The sequence below is a fragment of the Salmo salar genome, chromosome 13, assembly GCF_965601325.2.
Source record: "Salmo salar chromosome 13, fSalSal1, whole genome shotgun sequence".
NCBI classification, from domain to species: Eukaryota; Metazoa; Chordata; class Actinopteri; order Salmoniformes; family Salmonidae; genus Salmo; species Salmo salar.
In genome coordinates this window covers 81,599,199-81,624,954 of record NC_138303.1, presented here as the reverse complement: position 1 = coordinate 81,624,954, position 25,756 = coordinate 81,599,199, and the positions used below count along the sequence as shown (strand labels likewise).

The following is a 25,756-nucleotide window of genomic DNA, read 5'->3' as shown; positions in this document are numbered from 1 at the left end:
ATGCCACTGATGCAAACAGCACATGACGACAATTGCTCATCACTCATAGCTTACTAACCAACACTTCGGACTTAGCCTAATATGCAAACCAGGTATTGAAAAAGTTGTGTGCGGCGCGCATGTGAATATATTTCACGTGCTTTGTAATTGTGTAGGCTACTTTGTGCATGATTTCGCTGTTTAACTACATCGTATACTTCCACTACATACTTTGATACGCATCAATAGGGAATAAGAATGGACTATATGCAATGGTCAATGAAACAAAAGTGGGTATACGGTTTATACCTGCTTATACCCTCCACTACACCCTTTTGTGTTTTATAAAAAAAAGTGCTCTCCTACATGAGTGCGCTGGTATTACGGTTGCTGTCCTTTCAGAATCACGAACCTGTCAAACACTGAAGGCCTATAGGTTCGCCACTGCGCAAACATGTCGATAAAATATATAACGGCTATTAAGATAATGTTTATTTTTTTCCTCCCCAATTTCGATTTTGTCTCATCGCTGCAACTGCCCAACGGACATTAAGATAATATTTTAAGAAAGGAGTGTATATATGGTCTGGCGAAGAGGTTTAATGCGCTAACTGAATGGAGGCTGATAATTCTGAGTTTTTTACTCGGCTGGTCTCGGGAAGAAATTACGAGTCCTCACTGTCCCGAGATCGAGTCAAACCCGAGTACAAATGTATCCGACACCGAGACACTCAATATATGGTCTCGAGACCCTGGAGCCCTCTAAACCTTTTTTGATAACTCATAATCCAAACTAAGTACAGTCTTCTACCCACTCTGATTTGATACATACAAGCCGTTGATTTAGATGAAGGTTGAGCACCCCCCTGTGGATATTATTTGTACATTTATTTCACCTTTTGCAGTTGTATTTTGCTTCGCATAGGACGTGTACTAATAAGGAAGCGCAGTTAAAATATAGTACGCTCTTTCATAGTTTCAAACAACATTATTACATCCACATTTACATTGTTTAACTTTATTTTGTAGCTGAAGGATGATTTCAAGTAAGCCATTTTAGTCACGTTGCTCAATGGGGATGACGTCGGATCGTCACTAGTTACCACATCCACAAAGTCACATAGGCTTGCTATATCGTAAAAATTCATTAAAACAAAAAATTGCTTTTTGGTCTTAATTTAAGGTTAAGGTTAGGCATAATGTTAGCAGTTTGGTTGCGGTTTCGTTTAAAGTCATTATAAAAAGAGACATTGTAGAAATAGGCGGGGTTTAGCCACAATTAGACTCTGTGACTGTAATAACTAGTGACGACCGTGACGTTGGGCTAGTCCAGAAAACGCGCGCTCCGCTTCCCGGGCAGGTTATGCTCTCATACGGAGGTTCAGACATTCATGAGCTAAGCTGGCAACAGTTTTCCACATGGTGATGAACAGCAATTACGGTAATATGATGGCCTTTTAATTGTTATTTTGGATAATCAAGTAACATGTTTTGATGTGTAGTTTACTTAGTTAGTTGCCCGACGAATTGATTATTAATAGCATGCTTTTTGAACCTTTTCTCTTTAGCCTCAGTAGCTAACTAGGATGACGTTAAGAATACTTCACTTGAAAAGTTTTGTCACAAACATCTGCAATTAATATATATATATCGGTTATGTATATAGTTTTTACGTTTTTGTCTGGGTTTTGTTGTTGGCTAACACTGAGTTAGCCAGCTATGAATGATTGGCAGTCACATGGCTAAACGGAAATAATGCATCACAGCGCGCCTTTCTGGAAGATGTCCCGCCAGACTGGAATGTCATTTGGATTTAACAATGGTTAGCACACTAAATTAGCTGAATATTTACTTTCAACGAATTCTTGTCAGCTTGTTTTGTGTTGCTAGGTAGGCTTTGCTTGCTACATAGTTAATGGATTTTGGAGATTAATTGATGGGTGAAACTTAACCATGTTCTGTTATAATATCCACCCGGCACAGCCAGAAGAGGACTGGCCACCCCTCATAGCCTGGTTCCTCTCTAGGTTTCTTCCTAGGTTTTGTCCTTTCTAGGGAGTTTTTCCTAGTCACCGTGCTTCTTTCACATGCATTGCTTGCTGTTTGGGGTTATAGGCTGGGTTTCTGTACAGCACTTTGAGATATCAGCTGATGTACGAAGGGCTATATAAATAAATTTGATTTGATTTGAAACCGCTGTTTCTAGGCTAATAACTTGTTTGTGAGTTTACTGTTTGTGGTCAATTTGTGCTACTATTCCTCATATTTCCAGAAGTTGGACCATCGTTACAGCACATCAGTGAAACATGATGAAGAAAGAGATTGCAGCAGTGGTGTTTTTCCTGAAAAGACTGATCAAAAAGGTGGAAAGGTTAGATACCCAGAAAGTGGACTTGTTTGTGGAGCGGTTGACTGTTGCCCTGCAGGAGAAGTTCAGGGGGCATTGGTATCCTGACAACCCCAGCAAAGGACAGGCCTTCAGGTAACTAACTATGGATCAGATACCTGTCTGTGGCCTTGCTCCCCCTATCTTGATTACCTTATCAGTAGCTTTATCAACCTCTAGTCTAGGGCATCATGCCCTACGAAGAATAGGGTATGTTTTGGATATGCAGTGATTTGTATGATTGGAGTTATTGAAGGTCTATTGCATACTCTACTACTTTGCAGGTGTATTCGGGTGAACAGGTTGCAGAGGGAGGATCCAGAGCTGCTGCGGGCCTGCCAGGAGAGTGGGGTTCAGTACAAGGACCTTGGCCTGCCCAGAGAACTCACCCTGTGGGTGGATCCAGGGGAGGTGTGCTGCAGGTCAGTCTTATTTAAAAGCATTGAATTGGTGTAAGTATTGGCTGGAGGGAGTGCACACTTTGGGAGATGGGCAGACGCAGTTTTTCGCACAAGGTGCTTGAAGTACAATGAAATTCAGGTCCTGGAATACCTTGAATACCCGACATTTTCACAAGTTGGTACTTGAATAAAAATGAGGAGAGCAGGAAATCTTAAAATATGTTCATATGAATAATATTACATGTATTGGTTTTAAGAATTAATTTCCAGAAGTTTTTTTTTCACTCACGTGATTTGCGCTCAGGTTGCAAGGCGAGCTTGCTCATTCCACTCACACTGCCACTCAACCAGGCAGGTACAGAACTGACTGAGGCGCCGCCAAAACGTCACATCGACAGCTAAAATGCCGGACAAATGTAGATTAAATCCTGCCTGGCAGGATATTGATGTTTTATGAATGGGTTTTGCCAGACCCAACCAACCCACATCATGCAGGGTGTAAAAAAATCTATCAAAGATGTTGACCTTGCGAGCATGGGTGAATTTGCCCCGAAGAGCTACATGAAGAGGGGAAAGACATAAAGCTGCAGCCCAGGCTAGCACCAGTTCTACATTGTGACTTTTTCTCTGCAACAACCTCCAGAGCTTCAGCAGCATTGCACAACCAGACCAACCGCTAAAGAAACGTTTCAGACGTGAATTATTTCTGTTAGCTACATTTGAATAATGTAAAGAGCTAGCTAACGTTAGTAAGCTAGACTTTACCAGCTAGCTAGCTAGTTTTATTAGCTAAGTGAACTGAAGCTTGAGTATTACAGAATTTCTCAATAATTATAGCACTTTATCTATGCCTCGTTCAAGGCTGTTGATCTGGGATATTGAGTGTTGAATGATTTGGGCGCAATGATGCTAGCCAGAAAACATTAGCCAACTTGGCAAAAATAGTGAGCTAACTAGCATTGCGTAGTCTGTTTGCAAACATTTGGCTAGCTAGTTAGCTTGCAAACTCTACCACTTAATTTCTGGAAACAGAACAGTAAAGTTTTCCATCAAAGCCAGCCAAGATCTGCTGACTAATGAACCAGGCATCATCATTCAGCACCACTGTTGCTGAAAGTAGTTTCTACAGCTGCACCTAATGGTAAGCTATAACGTTAGACATTTAATACATTTATCTTTAAACCATGGTTTAATTACCATTGTTCTATTTGTTTGTTTATTGTCTGTTGTAAGGTAAAATAGCTACAGGCATTGATTTGAGGGGGACATTTAAAATGTTTGTAGCATAGGCTATGTGTTTAAGAGTTGAAGATTAAATGTAAGGGGTAGTTGGATCAACACTGAGCGTACAAAACATTAAGGGCACCTTCTAAATATTGTGTTGCACTACCATACCCGTTTCAAAGGCACTTACAGTTGAAGTCGGAAGTTTACATACACCTTAGCCAAATACATTTAAACTCAGTTTTTCACAATTCCTGACATTTTATCCTAGTAAAACTTCCCCGTTTTAGGATCATCACTTTATTTTAATAATGTGAAATGTCAGAATGATTTATTTCAGCTTTTATTTCTTTCCTCACATTCCCAGTGGGTCAGAAGATTATATACACTCAATTAGTATTTGGTAACATGGCCTTTAAATTGTTTAACTTGGGTCAAACGTTTCAGATAGCCTTCCACATGCTTCCCACAATGTTGGGTGAATTTTGGCCCATTCCTCCTGACAGAGTTGATGTAACTGAGTCATGTTTGTCGGCCTCCTTGCTCACGCACACTTTGTCAGTTCTTCCACACATTTTCTATAGGTTTGAGGTCAGAGCTTTGTGATGGCCACTCCAATACCTTGACTTTGTTGTCCTTAACTTGTTATGGATAGGGGGTAGTATTTTCACGGCCGGATAAAAAACGTACCTGATTTAATCTGATTATTACGCCTGCCCAGAAACTAGAATATGCATATAATTATTAGCTTTGGATAGGAAATACTCACGTTTCTAAAACTGGTGTCTGTGAGTATAACTGAACTCATTTGGCAGGCTAAAACCTGAGAAGATTCCAAACAGGAAGTGCCCTCTCTGACCATTTCTTGGCCTTCTTGATCATCTCTATCCAAAACAGGGGATCTCTGCTGTAACGTGACATTATCTAACGCTCTCAGAAGGCGCCAGAACGTTGAATGATGACTTTGCAGGCCATGGCTGAAAAACAGTAGCGCATTTGGATAGTGGTCGATCTGAGAACAATGAAACTGGCGCGCGTGTGCACGAGTAGAGTCCATTTTACTTTCTCTGTCTTTGAACGAAAACAACGACTCCCGGTCGGAATATTATCGCATTTTTACGAGAAAAATCGCATAAAAATTGATTTTAAACAGCGTTTGACATGCTTCAAAGTACGGTAATGGAATATTTAGAATTTTTTTGTCACGAAACGCGCCGGGCGCGTCACCCTTCGTTGCCCTTCGGATAGTGTCTTGAACGCACAACAAAACGCCGCTATTTGGATATAACTATGGATTATTTGGAACCAAAACAACATTGGGTAATGAAGTAGAAGTCCTGGGAGTGCATTCTATAATTCTTAAAATAATTAGTTTTTTTGTGAACGTTTATCGTGAGTAATTTAGTAAATTCACCGGAAGTGTTCGGTGGGAATGCTAGTTCTGAACGTCACATGCTAATGTAAAAAGCTGTTTTTTGATATAAATATGAACTTGATTGAACAAAACATGCATGTATTGTATAACATAATGTTCTAGGAGTGTCACCTGATGAAGATCATCAAAGGTTAGTGCTGCATTTAGCTGTGGTTTTGTTTTTTGTGACATTATATGCTAGTTTGAAAAATGGGTGTCTGATTATTTCTGGCTGGGTACTCTGCTGACATAATCTAATGTTTTGCTTTCGCTGTAAAGCCTTTTTGAAATCGGACTGTGTGGTTAGATAAAGGAGAGTCTTGTCTTTAAAATGGTGTAAAATAGTCATATGTTTGAAAAATGGAAGTTTGCGGATTTTCGAGGACTTTGTATTTCGCGCCACGCCCATCATTGGATATTGGAGCAGGTGTTCCGCTAGCGGAACGTCTAGATTTAAGCCATTTCGCCACAACTTTGGAAGTATGTTTGGGATCATTGTCCATTTGGAAGACCCCTTTGTGACCAAGCTTTAACTTCCTGACTGATGTCTTGAGATGTTGCTTCAGTATATCCACATAATTTTCCTACCTCATGATGCCATCTATTTTGTGCAGTGCACCAGTCCCTCCTGCAGCAAATCACCCCCACATGATGCTGCCACCCCTGTGCTTCACGGTTGGGATGGTGATCTTCGGCTTGCAAGTCTCCCCCTTTTTCCTCCAAACATAACGAAAGTCTTTATGGCCAAACAGTTCTATTTTTGTTTCATCAGACCAGAGGACATTTCTCCAAAAAGTATGATCTTTGTCCCCATATGCAGTTGCAAACCATAGTCTGGCTTTTTTTATGGCGGTTTTGGAGCAGTGGCTTCTTCCTTGCTGAGCGGCCTTTCAGGTTATGTCGATATAGGACTCGTTTTACTGTGGATATAAATACTTCTGTACCTGTTTCCTTCAGCATCTTCACAATGTCCTTTGCTGTTGTTCTGGGATTGATTTGCATTTTTCGCATCAAAGTATGTTCATTTCCAGGAGACAGAGCGCGTCTCTCTTTCCTGAGCACTATGACGGCTGCGTCCTCCCATGGTGTTTATGCTTGCATACTATTGTTTGTACAGATGAACGTGGTACCTTCAGGCGTTTGGAAATAGCTCCCAAGGATGAACAAGACTTGTGAAGGTCTATAATTGTTTGTTCTGAGGTCTTGGCTGATTTCTTTAGATTTTCCCATGATGTCAAGCAAAGAGGCACTGAGTTTGAAGGTAGGCCTTGAAATACATCCACAGGTACACCTCCAATTGACTCAAATGATGTCAATTAGCCTATCAGAGGCTTCTAAAGCCATGACATAATTTTCTGGAATTTTCCAAGCTGTTTAAAGGCACTGTCAACTTATTGTATGTAAACTTCTGACCTGCTGGAATTGTGATACAGTGAAATAATCTGTAAACAATTGTTGGAAAAATTACTTGTCATGCAAAAAGTAGATGTCCTAACCCACTTGCCAAAGCTATAGTTTGTTAACAAGAAATGTGTGACGTGGTTGAAAAAGTGTATGTAAACTTGACCTCAACTGTACATCTTTTCTCTTGCCCATTCACCCTCTGAATGGCACACATACGTACTCCATGTCTCAATTGTTTCAGGGCTTAAAAAATCCTTCTAGTATGTCTCTTCCCATTCATCTACACTGATTTTGAAGTGGCTTTAACAGGTTACATCAATAAGGGATCATAGCTTTCACTTGGATTCATCTGGTCAATCTATGTCATGGAAACAGGTGGCCTTAATGTTTTGTGCACTCAGTATGAATGTCAAGTAAAGGGATATTTCATTACAAATACAACCTAACATGAGTAGAAATGTATTGCTTTCATTATCCTCCACCTGAGTTATTTTCAAAGCTCTCTTCACGGGTCCGAAACAATGATTCATGATGCGCAGAGATCCTATGGACAATGAAGTGTCGCCCACTACTCCTGCAAAAGTGCAGAAGACAACGCCACAATTTTCCCCTGGATGTTTCCTGACAGTGCTAATGCCAATTCATATTCCTGTAGGGAGGAGAAAACTGCCTACGTGATCAATCATGGTCTTGCACCACCTGGACAAGTTGCCGAAAAACGATGGTTATGTGCTGCTTTTTGACGAATTGTTGAAAACAAAAACAGTTCAGCTGAAGGATGTCCACGTAAGGTTTTTAGACCCCTACTACCAACAAGGTTACCACACAGTACCTGGACTCATCCTTCATGGGACATGGAACAACTAAGGACTCTCTCCAGAGTTGACAGAAACTTAACATGTCTCACCCCCTATACATTTTGATGGATGGACCAAATGTTAACCACAAGTTTTACATCTGTCCTTGCAGAAGACAGACTTTGAGCTAATTGATATTGGAACATGTTCCTTGCGGTGTCCACAAAGCGTTTCGAAATGCATTTGACTTCATAAATTGGAACGTAAAGAGCATTTTAAATAGTTTATATAGACTTATGAATGACGTCCCTGCAAGACGGGATTATTTTGACACAAATCACAGGCTTCTCAGTTTTCCCTAAAGTTTTGTGGATATCGTTGGGTAGAAAACAAGGTTGCAACGAGGTTTTGCCAAACCTATTAACATTTGTACAAGCAGTCGAAAGCGGCAAATCCTGCAGAACACGGACATGCATTACATTCACAGCTTTAAAGGAAGTGATAGCAGACACTTATACTACAGGGTTCGCACAAGGTGCTTGAGGTGCTTAAAGTACTTGAATTTGGCACTCTGTAATTCAAGTACTGGAATACTGTTCCTTGCAAAAGTATTCATCCCCCTTGGTGTTTTTCCTATTTTGTTACATTACAACCTGTAATTTTAGTGGATATTTATTTGGATTTCATTTAATGGACATGCAAAATACTCAGAATTTTGAAGTGAAAAAAAAAATAAAAATACGAAGTGTCACATGATCTCAGTAAATATACACCTGTTCTGAAAGCCCCCAGAGTCTGCAACACCACCAAGCAAGCGGCACCATGAACACCAAGGAGCTCTCAAAACAGGTCAGGGACTGAAACTTTGAACATCCCATGGAGCTCCATTTATTAAAAATAAAATGGAAATGCACTGCTCAAAAAAATAAAGGGAACACTAAAATAACACATCCTAGATATGAAATAATCTTATACTTTTTTCTTTACATAGTTGAATGTGCTGACAACAAAATCACACAAAAATAATCAATGGAAATTCAATTTATCAACCCATGGAGGTCTGGATTTGGAGTCACACTCAAAATGAAAGTGGAAAACCACACTACAGGCTGATCCAACTTTGATGTAATGTCCTTAAAACAAGTCAAAATGAGGCTCAGTAGTGTGTGTGTGTGTGGCCTCCACGTGCCTGTGTGACCTCCCTACAACGCCTGGGCATGCTCCTGATGAGGTGGCGGATGGTCTCCTGAGGGATCTCCTCCCAGACCTGGACTAAAGCATCCGCCAACTCCTGGACAGTGTGGTGCAACGTGGCTTTGGTGGATGGAGCGAGACATGATGTGCTCAATTGGATTCAGGTCTGGGGAACGGGCGGGCCAGTCCATAGCATCAATGCCTTCCTCTTGCAGGAACTGCTGACACACTCCAGCCACATGAGGTCTAGCATTGTCTTGCATTAGGAGGAACCCAGGGCCAACCGCACCAGCATATGGTCTCACAAGGGGTCTGAGGATCTCATCTCGGTACCTAATGGCAGTCAGGCTACCTCTGCCGAGCACATGGAGGGCTGTGCAGCCCCCCCAAAGAAATGCCACCCCACACCATGACTGACTCACCGCCAAACCGGTCATGCTGGAGGATGTTGCAGGCAGCAGAACGTTCTCCGCGGCGTCTCCAGACTCTGTCACGTCTGTCACATGTGCTCAGTGTGAACCTGCTTTCATCTGTGAAGAGCACAGGGCGCCAGTGGCGAATTTGCCACTCTTGGTGTTCTCTGGCAAATGCCAAACGTCCTGCACGGTGTTGGGCTGTAAGCACAACCCCCACCTTTGGATGTCGGGCACTCAAGTGGAGGTAGCGGTCCTGCTGCTGGGTTGTTGCCCTCCTACGGCCTCCTCCACGTCTCCTGATGTACTGGCCTGTCTCCTGGTAGCGCCTCCATGCTCTGGACACTACGCTGACAGACACAGCAAACCTTCTTGCCACAGCTCGCATTGATGTGCCATCCTGGATGAGCTGCACTACCTGAGCCACTTGTGTGGGTTGTAGACTCCGTCTCATGCTACCACTAGAGTGAAAGCACCGCCAGCATTCAAAAGTGACCAAAACATCAGCCAGGAAGCATAGGAACTGAGAAGTGGTCTGTGGTCACCACCTGCAGAATCACTCCTTTATTGGGTGTGTCTTGCTTATTGCCAATAATTTCCACCTGTTGTCTATTCCATTTGCACAACAGCATGTGAAATGTATTGTCAATCAGTGTTGCTTCCTAAGTGGACAGTTAGATTTCACAGAAGTGTGATTGACTTGGAGTTACATTGTGTTGTTTAAGTGTTCCCTTTATTTTTTTGAGCAGTGTAATATGGCACAACAAACCTGCCAAGAGGGGCTGCCCACCAAAACTCACGGACCAGGCAAGGAGGGCATTAATCAGAGAGGCAACAATGAGACCAAAGATAAGCTTGAAGGAGCTGCAAAGCTCCACAGCTGAGATTGGAGTATCTGTCCATAGGACCACTTTAAGCCGTATACTCCATAGAGCTGGGCTTTACAGAAGAGTGGTCAGGGGAAAAAAATAAGCAAACACGTTTGAGGTTCGCCAGAAGGCATGTGGGAGAGTCCCCAAATATATAGAAGGTACTCTGGTCAGACGTGACAAAAATTTTATGTTTTTGGCCATCAAGGAAAACGCTATGTCTGGCACAAACCCGACACCTCATCACCTCGAACACCATCCCCACAGTGAAGCATGGTGGTGGCAGCATCATGCTGTGGGGATGTTTTTATCGGCAGAGACTGGGAAACTGGAAAACTCAGAATTGAAGGAATGATGTGTGGCGTTAAATACAGGGAAATTCTTAAGAGGAAACCTGTTTCTGTCTTCCAGAGATTTGCGACTGGGACGGAGGTTTACCTTCCAGCAGAACAATGACCCTAAGCATACCGCTAAAGCAACACTCGACTGGTTTAAGGGGGAACATTTTAAATGTCTTGGAATGGCCTAGTCAAAGCCCAGACCTCAATCCAATTGAGAATCTGTGGTATGATTTAAAGATTGCTGTACACCAGCGGAACCCATCCAAATTGAAGGAACTGGAGCAGTTTTGCCTTGAAGAATGGGCAAAGGTCCCAGTGGCTAGATGTGCCAAGCTTTTGAGACACCCCAAGTGACTTGCAGCTGTAATTGCTGCAAAAGGTGGCTCTATGAAGTATTGACTTTGGGGGGGGTAAAAACTTGAGCGTGCATAAAGTATATATATATATTTTTTTTTTGGGGGTCTAATTTCTTGTTTGTTTCACACACACAAATATTTGTATCTTCAAAGTGGTAGGTATGTTGTGTAAATCAGATGATACCCCCCCCCCCCCCCAAAATTTTTTTTTTATTCCAGGTTGTAAGGCAACAAAATAGGAGAAATGCCAAGAGGGTGAATACTTTTGCAAGCCACTGTTGGTACTTTAAAGTACTGTAATTTCCGGACTATAAGCTGCAACTTTTTTCCCAGGCTTTGAACCTCGCGGCTTAAACAATGACGCGGCTAATATATGGATTTTTTTTTCTTCCCGCTTTCATTTTTTTTTTTTTTAAACACACTCTGTGACGTGCTAAGTTTTTTTGGCGGCATGAAGCTTTCATTAGACCAATGAAATTGCCGAACGGGTTAAGGTCAAACAACTTCTTTGTTTACTGTTTAGATTAAATTGAGCGCTCTCAAACTTCCCATCATTCTGATTACGGTAGTCATTTTGTCACCCTGATTCCTGGGGGCACAACAAAGTATTTGCATCCACTTGACATCTGTGTAAATCGTGCATTTAAGGTGGCGCTCCGTGTTCAGTGGGAGGCTTGGATGACAAGTGGGGAGAAATCCTTCACTAAAACGGGCCGCATGCGAAGAGCAACTTATGGTCAAGTCTGCCAGTGGGTCCTGACAGCGTGGAGCATTGTCAAAAAATCCACTGTCATCGACGGGTTTCGAAAGGCTGGACTGCTGCCTGTTGAAGAGGGCTCAGCGGGGGATTTGCCTCCGGATGAAAGTGACGAGAGCGACAATGAAAACGATCCAATATCGGATGAGGCAATTCTGAGGCTATTCAACTCCGACACCAAAGGAGATGGTTTCAGTGCACAGGAGGAGGAAGATGGTGACCAATGACTTTCTTGGTAGGCTACTGTTTACGGCTTATTTTTTGTTACAAGCCGTGTTTCGTTAAAGCCTGTGTAAAGTTCATTTGTTTCAATGTATGGGTAGGCACCTGCGGCTTATAGACATGTGCGGCTTATTTATGTTCCAAATAATATATCTTTTTTAAATTCAGTGGGTGCGGCTTATTCAGGTGCGCTTAATAGTCCGGAAATTACGGTACTTGAATTAATATGAGAGGAGAATAGATGATGATCAAATATGTTTTATGAAATATATTACAAAAAATGTGTTGGTCTTGCAAATTATTTTCCTATCAGACTACAGTTTTATTTTCTCACATGTTTCATGCTGTGGATACCAGGCGAGCTCGCGCATTCCATCCACACTGCCACTCAGCCAGGCAGGTACAGCACTGACTGATTAGGCGCCGCCAAACGTTACATCGATGGCTAATATGCTGGGCAAATTTAGATTCAACCCTGTCTTGTGCATATGGAAAATATTGTATTTTATTTCAGCTCATGAAACGCTACTTGTTTTATATTTTTGTTCAGTGTAGTTTTATCTACTTTTTTTACCACTACATCACTGGACCCAAGGTGAAAAAAATGAGTCAGACATTGAAAGCATGGGTGAGTTGGCCCTGAAGAGCCACATGAAGGGGAAAAGACCAACGCTGCATCTTGCGCTGGCGGCAGTTCTGCATGTGACTTTCTTTTTCTATGCATCAACCTCTAGAGCTTTTTTGCCAAATGCCTCATTCATGGGTGCCTACGATATTGCGCTTTATCACGTGTCAGCCATGCTCCTGCCATTGACGTTCTGTTTTCCTCACGCAGCCCACCTGACCGGCAACACTTAAGCTGCCAGTCGGAAGCAGGATGCTTTTTTGTAGCTATTAAGTAGTAGATTCCCAAATGCCCAATAAAGTCATTATGCTGGACTTGTATAGAAATGTGAATAGGAAATGTGTTCACCAGTAGGCAAAATCATCATTACTGACTTACCACTCATGGTAGTGAAACATATTATTGAGTACAACTTGTAAGGTAGTGATGAATACTACGTTTTTTTCCCCCATGAGGCTACTGCCAGCTGGTGGCAACTAGAAACAATTTCACAGTAATATTACAAACTGATGGGCCTTGAAAATAAATATTAGTGCTTGAAAACGTACGTAAGTCCTTGAATTTGACTTGCCACTGTCTGTACGAACCCCGCTCCAAGCAAAACAGATTTTCACATTTGTTGCCAAACGCATTCAAGGGTACCTTCAAAACTACCAAACCGACAGTCCCATGGTCCCATTCCTGACAGCAGACTGGGCAGACCTATTGACTAATGTCATGAGCAGAGTCTTGAAGAAAGAGGTGACACACTTGGACTCCCTGAAACGCACTGTGACAGAGGATGAGGCCATGGGCCCCTCAAGTTGACATTGGGTTTTCAAAATGTACGGTGCTAAAACAAGTGTCTAGCAAAGTGAGTGAGGGAAGGATGTTTGAGTGACAAAGTGCCTCGGTTGATGCACAAAACCCCAATCAAGTCCAGTTTTGTGACGAAAGGCTACTTATCTTGTCCCACAACAGATGACGAGGAATCCTGAAGCATGCGAGCGCAAATTCAAACGTCTTCTCACACACTTAGTTGACCTGAAGCGTTTTCCTGGGGCATGATGTGACGATGCCCAGAGGCAGTTGAAGTTCTTCATACAGCAGGTGTTGAGACGTCACTGTCTGTTCAGAGTATGATCTGCAGAGAACTGCTCTGGACACCTTTTTCTTTTTAGAGCGTCTGAAGGGTAAAGAAAACAACCGAGACCTCTGGCCAGTAACTCATTGTCCTTGTGTTCTTCCATGGACAGGCCTCGGCAGTCAACTCCGCTCTCACTGTTGTCAAAAAAAAGTAGCAGTCCTCCACAGCACAGACTGGTGTATGACTCTTAGAGAATGTAGGAGGACTAAAGAAAGTCAAAACGCCACCAATGATATCTTTCTGCAAATCAGCAAGGCAGAAATATCAAGACTACCTAGATGCACAGCAGGACCACGAAAAGGGAGAGAACAAGAGATGCCTGGAAAAGGACAACTATTGCAAAAATACATGGAAAAGGTAGCTGCAGAGGTGGAGACCTCAGTCCGGAGAATTCATAATCAAGTTCAACAGTTTCCAAAGTTCAATAGAAGATAAAAAGGCTGAGCTTACTGGACTGTTGTGAGCACTCACTCACTCAATGAGTACGTTTACATGCACATAATAATGTGATAGTGGCTAGATAGTCAGATTTAAAACGTTTACATGCTTTGCAAGAATAACTTTCCATAATCTTGTTTACATGGACACATCTGAAGTCAGGCTACCTGATGGCACGCTGATAAATGCAGACAATCGGCTTTCAAAATAAATGTTCTACCACAGAGTACGTTATTTTTGGGAAGCATATTTGATTGAGTTCGAAGACGATTTTGGTCTGTCCTACAATAAAGTAGTTTTATTGTTGTCATAGTTTAAAACTTACTCAATCATGTTGATCTCATTGACTGTCCTGATCTTTAATGCATAGCTGCATTTTATGGATTTGAGTTCTCCAGCAATTTGTGGCTTCAAATTATTGCTGCTACAGTTTATAAATAAAATGATTAACATAGCACAATATCAATTAAACAATGTTACATAACATCAGTGGTGTAAAAATACTTCAAAGTACTACTTAAGTAGTTTTGTAGTATCTGTACTTTTCTATTTATATTTCTGCCAACTTTTACTTCACTACATTCCTAAATAAAATAATGTACTTTTTACTCCGTACATTTTCCCTGACACCACCTGTTTTGACAGAAATGGTTCAATTCACGCACTTATCAAGAGATCATCCATGGTCATTCCTACTTCCTCTGGTCTGGCGGACTCACGGAACACATGCTTTGTTTGTAAATTATGTCTGAGTGTTGGAGTGTGCCCCTGGCTATTCGTCAATAAAAAATATATTTGTGCCCTCTGGTTTGTTAAGGAATTTGAAATGGATTATACGTTTACTTTTGATGCTTAAATACATTTTAGCAATTCTATTTACTTTTGATACTTAAGTATTTGGTTTTAAGTATACTTAAGGCTTTTACACAAGTAATATTTTACTGGGCGACTTTTACTTGAGTCGTTTTATATTAAGGCATCTTAACTTTTACTCCAGTATGATAATTTGAATACTTTTTCCACGACTAGAAACAATTGCGTAATAGGAACTACTACAAATGTATGGTCCTTAAATAAATATTAGTGCTTAAAAAAGTACTTCAGTCATTGAATTTGACTTGCCACTGTCTGTACAAACCCTGAGTCATTTTGAAGCCTTGTTTGTCCATTGTTTACCTCTTAACTACACCATTCATGTTAAATCCCTCGGTCACCAGTCGAGGCACTAAATTGTTGATATACATTCAGTGACGACAAATTCTTGTTGGCTTCTTTTCCTCTCGTGCAGATATGGAGAGAGAAACCTTGCTTTCACTGTTGCCAGTTTCTCTGGTGATGACAAAGAGGATGTGACTAAGAAGGTGACCAGCGCTGTTGAGAGGGTGACATCTGACTACCACTCCTGTTCCTCCTCAGACGAGGATAGTGGCCTCAGGGAAACCCGTCCTCCCCCTACCTTCCCTCAAAATCGCCATAAATACCAGGTACAACCAGTAACGAACATAGAGGTTGCGTTGCCACAATTTCGTGTTCCATACAGTCTTGTCTGAATACCTCCTTGGTCGGCTCTGACAATGGGGGAAATATAATTGAAATTGACCCCTGTTTTATTGTTCAAAGGTGATCTACCCAGCTACTCCTTTGTGGCGTCCTCCAGTGCCCAAGCAGAAGATGTGGCCAGGTAAAGGATATAATGGACCTCCACGTCCTCCTCACTATAACTTCAGAACCCAAGGTAGACCCACCCAGCCCTTCAGACACAATGACTGGGCCCCACCTGGCCACAGAAGGTGGCACGGATACTGGGGTGTCACTCCAGGCCTGGCTCACTGTTAGGGACCACTGTAGCAAGTGTGCTGTTAGTGTTAGCCTGTTCCAGGTTCCCTGAGCTGTGAAAGGGTGACCACTAGAGCAAGCAATATAGTTATTGTTGGAGGAGAATGAGGGCAAACTAAATTCACTAACATGACTGACCACATTTTAAAAAACTATTTTAGTAGTTTAATAGTCACTCTGGAAACTCTTGAATTTGATAATTTTTTTTGTTTTGATAAGAACATTAACTCTTTGCACTTTAGATCATTTGTAATCGTGTGAGTAAAGGAATCTACAGTTGTAATGGAGAAGGAATATTGGAATTAGTATTTTCATGTATTTTATAGCTATGAAGATATATGTACTGTATTTATATTTGATGGATAATTGTATGTTACCTACTGTACTGTCCATCAGTTATGTTCTAATGAGAATTTCTTTTATTTATTCAGTTTACTCATGAATTGTGCCAACCTCTTAAATTATGAGACATTAAACAATTTTTCAAATCATACTCTGTTGCTGTTTTGATATTTTACTGCAGTGTAATTTGAATGCTTGTTGCCTTCATCCCATAGGCTTACAGTAAACACCATATTATATGCAAATACAATATGTTTGTCTATGGCAGACAAATAATGTACATATTTGTATTACACCTGTTGAATTCAGACGTTCTGATCAAATGTGTGCACTGTCATTATAGACCTACATTGTAAAGCTTTTCACAACTATATTTTAGAGCTTTAGCTTGGTCTTGTTCTGTGTTTCAAAGTTGAACAGTAAATGTACTATTTCTATAACCATTGATTAGAAAGCGGTGTCCTTTCAGTGTTGTGAACGCATGTAATACGGCAGGGGGCGTGAAAGTGTCTTCGGAAACACGACTTGGGTACTGTCCGGAAATCACGTGTCTAGACTCCAGCTCCTATAATGCACCTGCTGAGGCGTAGCGGGATCGGTGAGTTTTGATGCTTCGGGAGAGTGCTCTGGCAGTCGGAAGCACCGCATAACTTTATTTTTCACCTGTGTTTTGAAAGAAAATTATTGGAATAGACCGAAAGGAATGGATTTCACGATACTCCACCTCTGCTGTGTATTGATTAGTCTTATCGCAGGTAAGTTTGACATCCACCGGCTACTTTTTTTTTATCCTACATTTTCATAAGCGCGAGCGAAAATGCGAGTGCTGGCGACGAGCACCATGCTAAAAAGTTAAGATGTTTGCGAATAAAACAACGAACTGGTTGTCTGTTCTATTGAATAACATGTCAAATAATTACTTTAGATTATACAATTTGCTTACGAGTGTTTTTACTTATAATATTGAAAATGGCTAGCTAGTTTAGCGTAGTTCTAACTAAGGAATTCAAAATTCTATCAAACTAACTAAATAACACTTGTCAAAATGTGATAACCCAAAAATGATATCCTTGAATTCTGGAGTCCCAAATGTAGGCGCACTGTGCATAAAGTAACGTAGATATTTATTGTTGAAATTACTGGAAATGCGTTTGACTTGAATAACATGTATATGTTTCAACACATGGTTTATTGAACTCACATTATGGATAATATGCTAGAACAGTTTAATTTTTTGTACTGTAAACATAGTTGCTAAATTGATAGGTTACATCGTGGTGAGATTTTTTTTCCCTACACTCAGCAAAGCATTTTTGAACGCTACCTAGTTGTTTTTGTTTTGCAACTGGTAGTTAACAGTCACACAATAGCCTGATCCGCCTTAAAACCTGTAAAGAGCTTCAAAGTGCTGCGTTTTCTGTCTGCCATCTGCCAAGACAATTTAAACTGTATTCGCCCCTCCCGCGCTAGGCAGGAGTCCGAAGGTCTTAAATGACATGTAGGTGCTTTCTAAACCCAGACAGAAATGAATCTTAATCACATGTTGGTCGCTTACTATCGACTAGATTTATGTCCCTGAAATATATTGTTACTCTATGTGAGTGGGAACTCTCTACAATTACGCCAACAGTAAGTGTAGCCCATTTTGTTTTCTTTAGTCTCATGGATGGAAAACAGGGCCTAATTAGTTTTAATTCACAATCCTTCACCATTTTATTTGTTCAGGTCCATTTTCTCCTGACTGCAAAAAATATCCCACACTTCTGTCACTATTCCTCCCCAAAGTAATATGCCACTACAACACACAATGTCCTGCTTATATGAATCAGTGATGGAAAAAAAGATTGAGGCCATCGACTCATGGCGTGTTCGATGCAGTGGTATCATACACGCTGCTGGAACTGTTGAAATGGGTTTTGGCTCTCACATCATCTAGTTGGGATGGAAATCACCCTCTTATCAGCAGGTCAGGCAATTCAGATGGGTTGTTAACATTGATTACCAATAAAACTAAACAATACAGCTAAAACGTTTGTCAACTGGGATGCACTTTAGACAGTGTGTATTATTGCTAGTGGGGAGCTCACTGCTACAGGGGAATTCAGCACTCCTATTATTATTTGTGTGTCACTTGTAGCTTGTCGCTGTCCTGGAATTTCCACTGAAACCAGCCCCTCCCTCTCTCACCACAGGAGTGAAACTATGATACTGTAGATGGATTGTGTTACTGTTAGTATCAGCCTGTGTTCTGTAGCTCAAAGGTTCCCTGAACTTTTAAAGTGGAGCTGCCACTGCAGATGGAGCCATGGTTAGGGCAATGATATTCCGCTCCACTGGTTACTGATAAACCCCTGCAATAATGAAGTGCTTCGTTTACACAGGCAGGCACAACTCTTTCTGCCGTGTTCAAGCCCTGGCACAGTGAGGGTAATGTTTAAAAGTCTGGTTAGGGGTGTCGTTATACTTGCCCACCAGTACATTTTTCTGTAATGCAATACATTTTTGTACATGAGTAGATTTTTGTACCATAATAATGGCTTCATGGGCTCATCATCTGGAGTGCTGTCAGGCTTATCGTGGCATTCATCTGACATTGCACAGGGCATCCTCTTCACAATGGGGATTCAATGCAACTAGGACATTTCTAGCCTATATGTTAGATTTCATGAAGCTTTCATTATATTATTAGGCTGACCTAAATGCTTCAACAAAAACATTTACAAGCAAATATCACACTATATAAAGCAAAGGATGCCTAGCAGGTTATAGTTAGTTTCTGGAGATGTGATGTAACGGTTTCTTAAAACCGTTCATATAGACTAGCTTTGCCTACTGAAACAAATACGTTTTTACAGGGAGCTCAATGTCAAAGGTGATTCTCCTCTTTCCGAGGCTTGTGTCAAGGCTGTGTCCAAGGCGCTTCTGTATTTGTCATGTCAGAAACATATTCTCTATATCTTCTCCATAGTCCCTGACAGCCCTGTCTAGTCCTGGCTGCATTAAGCAGATGCCAGTAGACATCCTCCAGCCAGTCAGCACTTTTGATGTTTGTTTAAGTTGTGGGGCCTGGATGGTTATTTTCTCTGAAACCTGAGGAGGTCTCCTGTAGAGCCAGCTCTGATCCTCCTCCCCCTTCACCCCTAGCCTACTCTGCCCCCCTTCATCCCTGGCTGTGGACTGGTCAGCGCTGAGTGAAGCTTGGGACCTAGGGTAAGGTAAATGCAGAGAGACTCAAAGTGCAGCAGACCAAGGATGTTGTTACCTGATAAGCTTGCTGCACTCCATGCCCCGCTGGGAGCTCATTGCTAGGATACCTTTTCTAAACATGCAAATCAATAATAATTTGTCACATGGGTTGAGTACTACAGGTGTCAACTTTACAGTGAAATGCCTACTTACGAGCCCTTTCCCAACAATGCAGAGTTAAAAAGTAAGACAAATTTGCTAAATAAAATAGTAACACAATAATGAGGCTATATACAAGGATTACCGACACAGAGTCAATGTGCAGGAGTACAAAGTAGTTGTAGGTAGAGGTAAAAGTGATAAGGCAATCAGGATAGATGATCAACCGAGTAGCAGCAACGTATGTGAAGAGTGTGTTTGTATGGGGTTTGTATTCTTGTGTTTGCATGTGTGTGTTGAAGTGTCAGTGTAATGTGTGTGGGTAGAGCCCGGTGAGTATGTAAAAATTAAATAAACAGGTCAGTACTAATAGTCTGGGTAGCCATTTGATTACCTGTTCAGTAGATCCTGGGGGTGTCTCTGTTTATATTGGTGGGTCTGAAGGGATTCCTTTTGTCACTCATCAAAACAAAATTCTTAGACACAAATGCATTTTTTAATGTTCACTTAGTCTATTGTTCGCTGATCATGGCCAGGGTGAGGTTCCTTTGACCTAACTTAAACTCACCCTTTCTGGTTTCAACTCAGAAACAAGCATATCATAATGTAGTATGGGGTTTCAGGCATCCAGCCAGCCTAGTTTTCAGTTCTGCTCTCTGAAAGAAATTGAGATATATTTGTTCAGGTAATAACACAATTGCACAAGAACATATAATTTTATATTTGATGGTTTGCAAAGTCTGGCCCTTTGATAAATCTAGAAAGTGACACGGCAAGAGCGATAAGAGAAGGCATTGTGTACTGTTCAACCTGCGCTATTGTCATGCATGGACCCAATGTAGATGAGCAGCTTTGGCTTGAGGTCATGATTTCACATTCAGTTCTCGTGACATGGCTGAAACAGTCCCATCCCTCCTCTCGCTTCAAATACGCTCTGGTAGCAGCCAGCTTCCCCTCCAAACCAAAATCTGCCTTCCCGGCCCCACTCACTCTGCCCGAAGCCCCTGGCTTTATTAGAAAATAAAGCAAGAACACGTAGAATCAGATTGCACTCCAGGGACACCGCTGCTGTGTCCTCCACAATCGAATGATGACAACGAAGGCACATGAATATTCAGAGACCCAGGCGGACCCTAAATATTTTAACATGCCGAGTCGTGCAGGCTCCTTTTCGAGTGACGACTCTTGTTCCCTCGTCTGCATGGGAGTGCGAAACGATGCTGATCCCTTAACCCGAACACATCCCCTAACCCTGTTCCTTTTTTAAAATGTAATACATTTTCGATTTAGAGAGCGAGTGGACCATTTTTAGGCGTGCCGATTGCATTCCATTACGGACAATGATAATGATTTAATAGTAGCTTGTGTTTTCAAGCCCTGTTTTTAAAGGCTGGTGGTGAGACCAATGTTTTCAGAGTTATTCCTTATTCACAGGTACTGGAAGCAATAATTCTGCCTGCCACTGGGCCGGCATCCGAAGCACTACATGGAGAGGAGATGTTGGTAGCCCTTCACTTGAACCCTCCTGGTCATTTTATATTATCAGATGGTGTTAGTAGTCATACCAAACTTGTTTGAACTTCTGGCCAATTATTGAAGAGTTGGTCGTCTTGACCATCAGTTTTTTAATGAGGGCATAAAGTGATGTCACTGAGATGTGATTGGTAAGGGAGAAGGTGAGATTGGAATGGGGTCGTGCCAGGACAACAACCTCAACGTGAGCAAGAGAAAGGAGACGATCGTGGACTACAGGAAAAGGAGGGTTGAACACGTCCCCATTCACATCGACGGGGCTGTAGTGGAGCGGGGCAAGAGTTTCTTGCTGTCCACATCGCCAACAAACTGTCATGGTCCAAACACACCAAGAAAGCAATGAAGAGGGCACGACAACGCCTTTTCCCCCTCAGGAGACGGAAAAGATTTTGCATGGGTACCCATATCCTCAAAGGTCTACAGCTGCACTATCGGGAGAATCCTGACTGGATGCATCACCGCCTGGTATGGCAAATGCTCGGCATCCGACCACAAGGCGCTACAGAGGGTAGTGTGTACGGTCCAGTACATCACTGGAACCAAGCTTCCTGCCATCCAGGACCTATTATACTAGGCGGTGTCAGAGGAAGGCCCCAAAAATTGTCAGACTCCAGTCACCCTCCAGTCATAGACTGTTCTCTCTGCTACCGCACGGCAAGCCATACCGGAGCGCCAAGTCTAGGTCTAAAAGGCTCTTAACAGCTTCTACCCCCAAGCCATAAGACTGCTGAACAATTAATCAAATGGCCAACTGAACTATTTGCATTGACCCCCCCTTTGTTTTTACACTGATGCTACTCGCTGTTTATTATCTATGCATAGTCACTTTACAAATGACCTCGACTAACCCCCACCCCCTCACATTGCCTCGGTACCGGTACCCCCTGCATATAGCCTCATTGTTATTTTATTGTGTTACTTTAGTTTATTTAGTAAATATTTTCTTCACTGCATTGTTGGTTAAGGGCTTGTAAATAAGCATTTTGTGGTAAGGTCCTGTTGTATTCAGCGCATGTAACAAATACAATTTGATAAAACGTACTGAAACAGGGAGGGCCTACTTGGACTAAAATAAACACTCCTTTTATTTTTTGTAAAACGTTTATTGCTTGCCTAATGATCACAATCCAGATGTGCCAAGTTGGTGGATGTGCACTTGTGAACGGACCAGGAGGCAAGAATTTTCCTGCTCTCTCCCTCTCTCCCCCTCCCATGAATAAAAACAAGGCCACGGTGCTGCTGGTTCTCTCCACTCCCATCAATCATCAGGCCGTCGGTCCGTTAAGACGATAAACACCCCACCACATGACTGAGCCACTCGATGTTCACATATGCTCAGCCCCTCAACACCCTCATCCCCTAATGAGGAATAATGGTCACCCTGACGGATACATGGCTAACTGTGACGGAAATGGGATTTTTCAAATAAATCTCTTTTGATATTATCACACAAACTGCCCTACTGTAGATGAATGAATAGGCTAAAGGACCCAAGGAGCTTTATCTTGCAGAACTTCTTTGCCAAATTTGGGCCATCTTTTGTTATCCACTTCTCTTTTATTTAAAGATGGCGCATGGATTTACTGTCAATGGCAGAATCCTGAGGTCAAGTGTGCAGGTCTCTAAAAACCTTAAATAAATCTGCCTCTTTTCCTTTTATTCCTTGATAGAATTTATGGTAGATTATACAACGGGTGGGTCTAATGCTGATTGGTTAAAAGAGCATTCCAGCGGGTGTCTATTCCACAAGTTACCACCGGCTAAATCTATGACGTTAATGCCTATTTACTCTGTTCCATCTGACTGCGCAATCCACTGTCTCATCAACCCAGGCAGGGAAGTTATAAACTTCATCTCAACTATAAAAAAAACATCTAGACATTATCTCCCATTTCTTTTCGACTAACATTTCGTTTTTCAACAGCAGAGATGTGTATAAACCTTGCTGTCTCTCTCCGAAATTTGCAACATTGTTTCAATTCGATCTCCAACTGTCCAGTAGTAAGAACTTGTAGGGGTCGAGACGAGAGGCAGGCAGCGTTTCTCAGCCAGTTGAAATCATGATTCAGCAGGCATAATATTTATGTATATATACAAAGAAATGTCAATTGAAAAAAGGTAAAACGAAACGAAGTGCAGCTAATTTGCAGTCTTTCCAGCTGCAGTTTGAAGTTGTTGTGTCCTAACGAGAGAACACATTTTCTATGCCAGGCGAAATCGTGCCTCATTAGCTCATTGTTATGGATGTATCCAAATGAATGCCTCCAGAAAACAGCTTAAACAAATGCAGCTACTGTTGTTATTCTGTCTGCACTGTTTGATGTGACTGTAACGCTTCGATCACACCGACAGCGTAATTGCATTTTGGTAGACCAGAATTACATTGATTTCCAATAAAACACTGCGTTTTCCTTGCAGCATTGTATTGCAGAGGCATTTGCGAACCAATAGAACGAACGACCAGCCGGCTTGGGTAGCAACCCTAGATTTGTGTCGGGACTATATCTTGTGGAAGGATGAAATAGGATGAATACATTTATCAAAATAACATCATATGTTGGTAACCTGTTGTATAAAAGTGATAATGCCCGAGAAGCCGGTGTTTGGAGGATATATCGACTTTCTGATTTAATGAGGGAAATAAGTATTTGACCCCCTCTGCAAAACATGACTTAGTACTTGGTGGCAAAACCCTTGTTGGCAATCACAGAGGTCAGACGTTTCTTGTAGTTGGCCACCAGGTTTGCACACTGTTCAGGAGGGATTTTGTCCCACTCCTCTTTGCAGATCTTCTCCAAGTCATTAAGGTTTTGAGGCTGACGTTTGGCAACTCGAACCTTCAGCTCCCTCCACAGATTTTCTATGGGATTAAGGTCTGGAGACTGGCTAGGCCACTCCAGGACCTTAATGTCCTTCTTCTTGAGCTACTCCTTTGTGGCCTTGGCTGTGTGTTTTGGGTCATTGTCATGCTGGAATACCCATTTTCAATGCCCTGGCTGAGGGAAGGAGGTTCTCACCCAAGATTTGACAGTACATGGCCCCGTCCATCGTCCCTTTGATGCGGTGAAGTTGTCCTGTCCCCTTAGCAGAAAAACACCCCCAAAGCATAATGTTTCCACCTCCATGTTTGACGATGAGGATGGTGTTCTTGGGGTCATAGGCATCATTCCTCCTCCAAACACGGCGAGTTGAGTTGATGCCAAAGAGCTCCATTTTGGTCTCATCTGACCACAACATTTTCACCCAGTTGTCCTCTGAATCATTCAGATGTTCATTGGCAAACTTCAGACGGGCATGTATATGTGCTTTCTTGAGCAGGGGGACCTTGCGGGCGCTGCAGGATTTCAGTCCTTCACGGCGTAGTGTGTTACCAATTGTTTTCTTAGTGACTATGGTCTCAGCTGCCTTGAGATCCTTGACAAGATCCTCCCGTGTAGTTCTGGGCTCATTCCTCACCGTTCTCATGATCAATGCAACTCCACGAGGTGAGATCTTGCATGGAGCCCCAGGCCGAGGGAGATTGACATTTCTTTTGAGTTTCTTCCATTTGCGAATAATCGCACCAACTGTTGTCACCTTCTCACCAAGCTGCTTGGCGATGGTCTTGTAGCCCATTCCAGCCTTGTGTAGGTCTACAGTCTTGTCCCTGACATCCTTGGAGAGCTCTTTGGTCTTGGCCATGGTGGAGAGTTTGGAATCTGATTGATTGATTGCTTCTGTGGACAGGTGTCCTTTATACAGGTAACAAACTGAGATTCGGAGCACTCCCTTTATTAAGAGTGTGCTCCTAATCTCAGCTCGTTACCTGTATAAAAGACACCTGGGAGCCAGAAATCTTTCTGATTGAGAGGGGGTCAAATACTTATTTCCCTCATTAAAATGCAAATCATTTTATAACATTTTTGACATGCGTTTTTCAGGATGTTTTTGTTGTTATTCTGTCTCTCACTGTTCAAATAAACCTACCATTAAAATTATAGCCTGATCATTTCTTTGTCAGTGGGCAAACGTACAAAATCAGCAGGGGATCAAATACTTTTTTCCCTCACTGTATATTGAATGCAGGTGCTTCTACACAGGTCTAGTTCCTGAGTTAGTAAGTAATTAACATCCCATCATGCTTAGGGTTATGTATGAAAATGGTGGGCATGCCAATATTTTGGCAAGAGATGACAATGCCCCCATCCACAGGGCATGAATGGTCATTGAATGGTTTGGTAAGCATGAAAACGATGTAAGCCATATGCCATGGCCATCTCAGTCACCAGATCTTAGCCCAATTGAACACTTATGAGAGATCCTGGAGTGGCTCCTGAGACAGCGTTTTCCACCAACGAAACACCAAATTATGAATTTATTTTGTGGAAGAAGGGTGTCTCATCCCTCCAATAGAGTTCCAGACACTAAGCCATAGACAAGTTGCATTGAAGCTGTTCTGGCTTGTGGTGGCCCAACACCCTATTAAGATACTCTATGTTAGTGTTTTATTTATTTTGGCATTTACATGTACATTATTTTTGCCTAAGAGAGGAAAGCAAACAGATCAGTGAGGTCCCCAGCTGGCTGTAATATTAAGGCTCTTTGTGTTTGTTTAATCCTCTCAGGGAATGTTGCTTTTCTGAAGATGACGTTCATCAGTCCAGATGAAGTGTCTTCAGATGAGTAAAAGGAACAGGACTCACCGCTTTGGACAGGGTTAATTTCTTAACACAACTTCGGCCCAAAGGCTAAGGACAGCCCTTCCCGATCCGCTT

The 25,756-nt window shown here is 42.0% G+C and overlaps 2 protein-coding genes across 3 annotated transcripts in view; both read left to right on the top strand.

Annotated features, from left to right (window-relative positions):
* Window positions 1–1,352: 1,352 nt before the first annotated feature.
* Window positions 1,353–16,275, top strand: btg3 (B-cell translocation gene 3). Of its 2 annotated transcripts, none has more exon segments than NM_001141217.1 (5): window positions 1,353–1,420; window positions 2,252–2,461; window positions 2,650–2,787; window positions 15,235–15,430; window positions 15,567–16,272. In NM_001141217.1, coding segments are annotated over 4 exon segments (726 nt in total). In that variant the 5' UTR covers window positions 1,353–1,420; window positions 2,252–2,285; the 3' UTR covers window positions 15,783–16,272.
* Window positions 16,276–16,695: 420 nt separating this feature from the next.
* cxadr (CXADR Ig-like cell adhesion molecule) overlaps window positions 16,696–25,756 on the top strand; it is a 72,287-nt gene continuing 63,226 nt past the window's right edge. The window contains exon 1 of the mRNA XM_014137876.3: window positions 16,696–16,879. Coding sequence (XP_013993351.1) covers window positions 16,828–16,879 — 52 coding nt within the window. The 5' untranslated portion in view covers window positions 16,696–16,827. The remainder of the gene's footprint in view (window positions 16,880–25,756) is intronic.

Coding starts and splice junctions, on each gene's coding strand:
- btg3 (XM_045692196.2), top strand. CDS start 2,286: ATGATGAAGAAAGAGATTGCAGCAGTGGTGTTTTTCCTGAAAAGACTG. Junction 2,462..2,649: donor AGCAAAGGACAGGCCTTCAG/GTAACTAACTAT, acceptor ACTACTTTGCAG/GTGTATTCGGGTGAACAGGT. Junction 2,788..15,234: donor CCAGGGGAGGTGTGCTGCAG/GTCAGTCTTATT, acceptor CCTCTCGTGCAG/ATATGGAGAGAGAAACCTTG.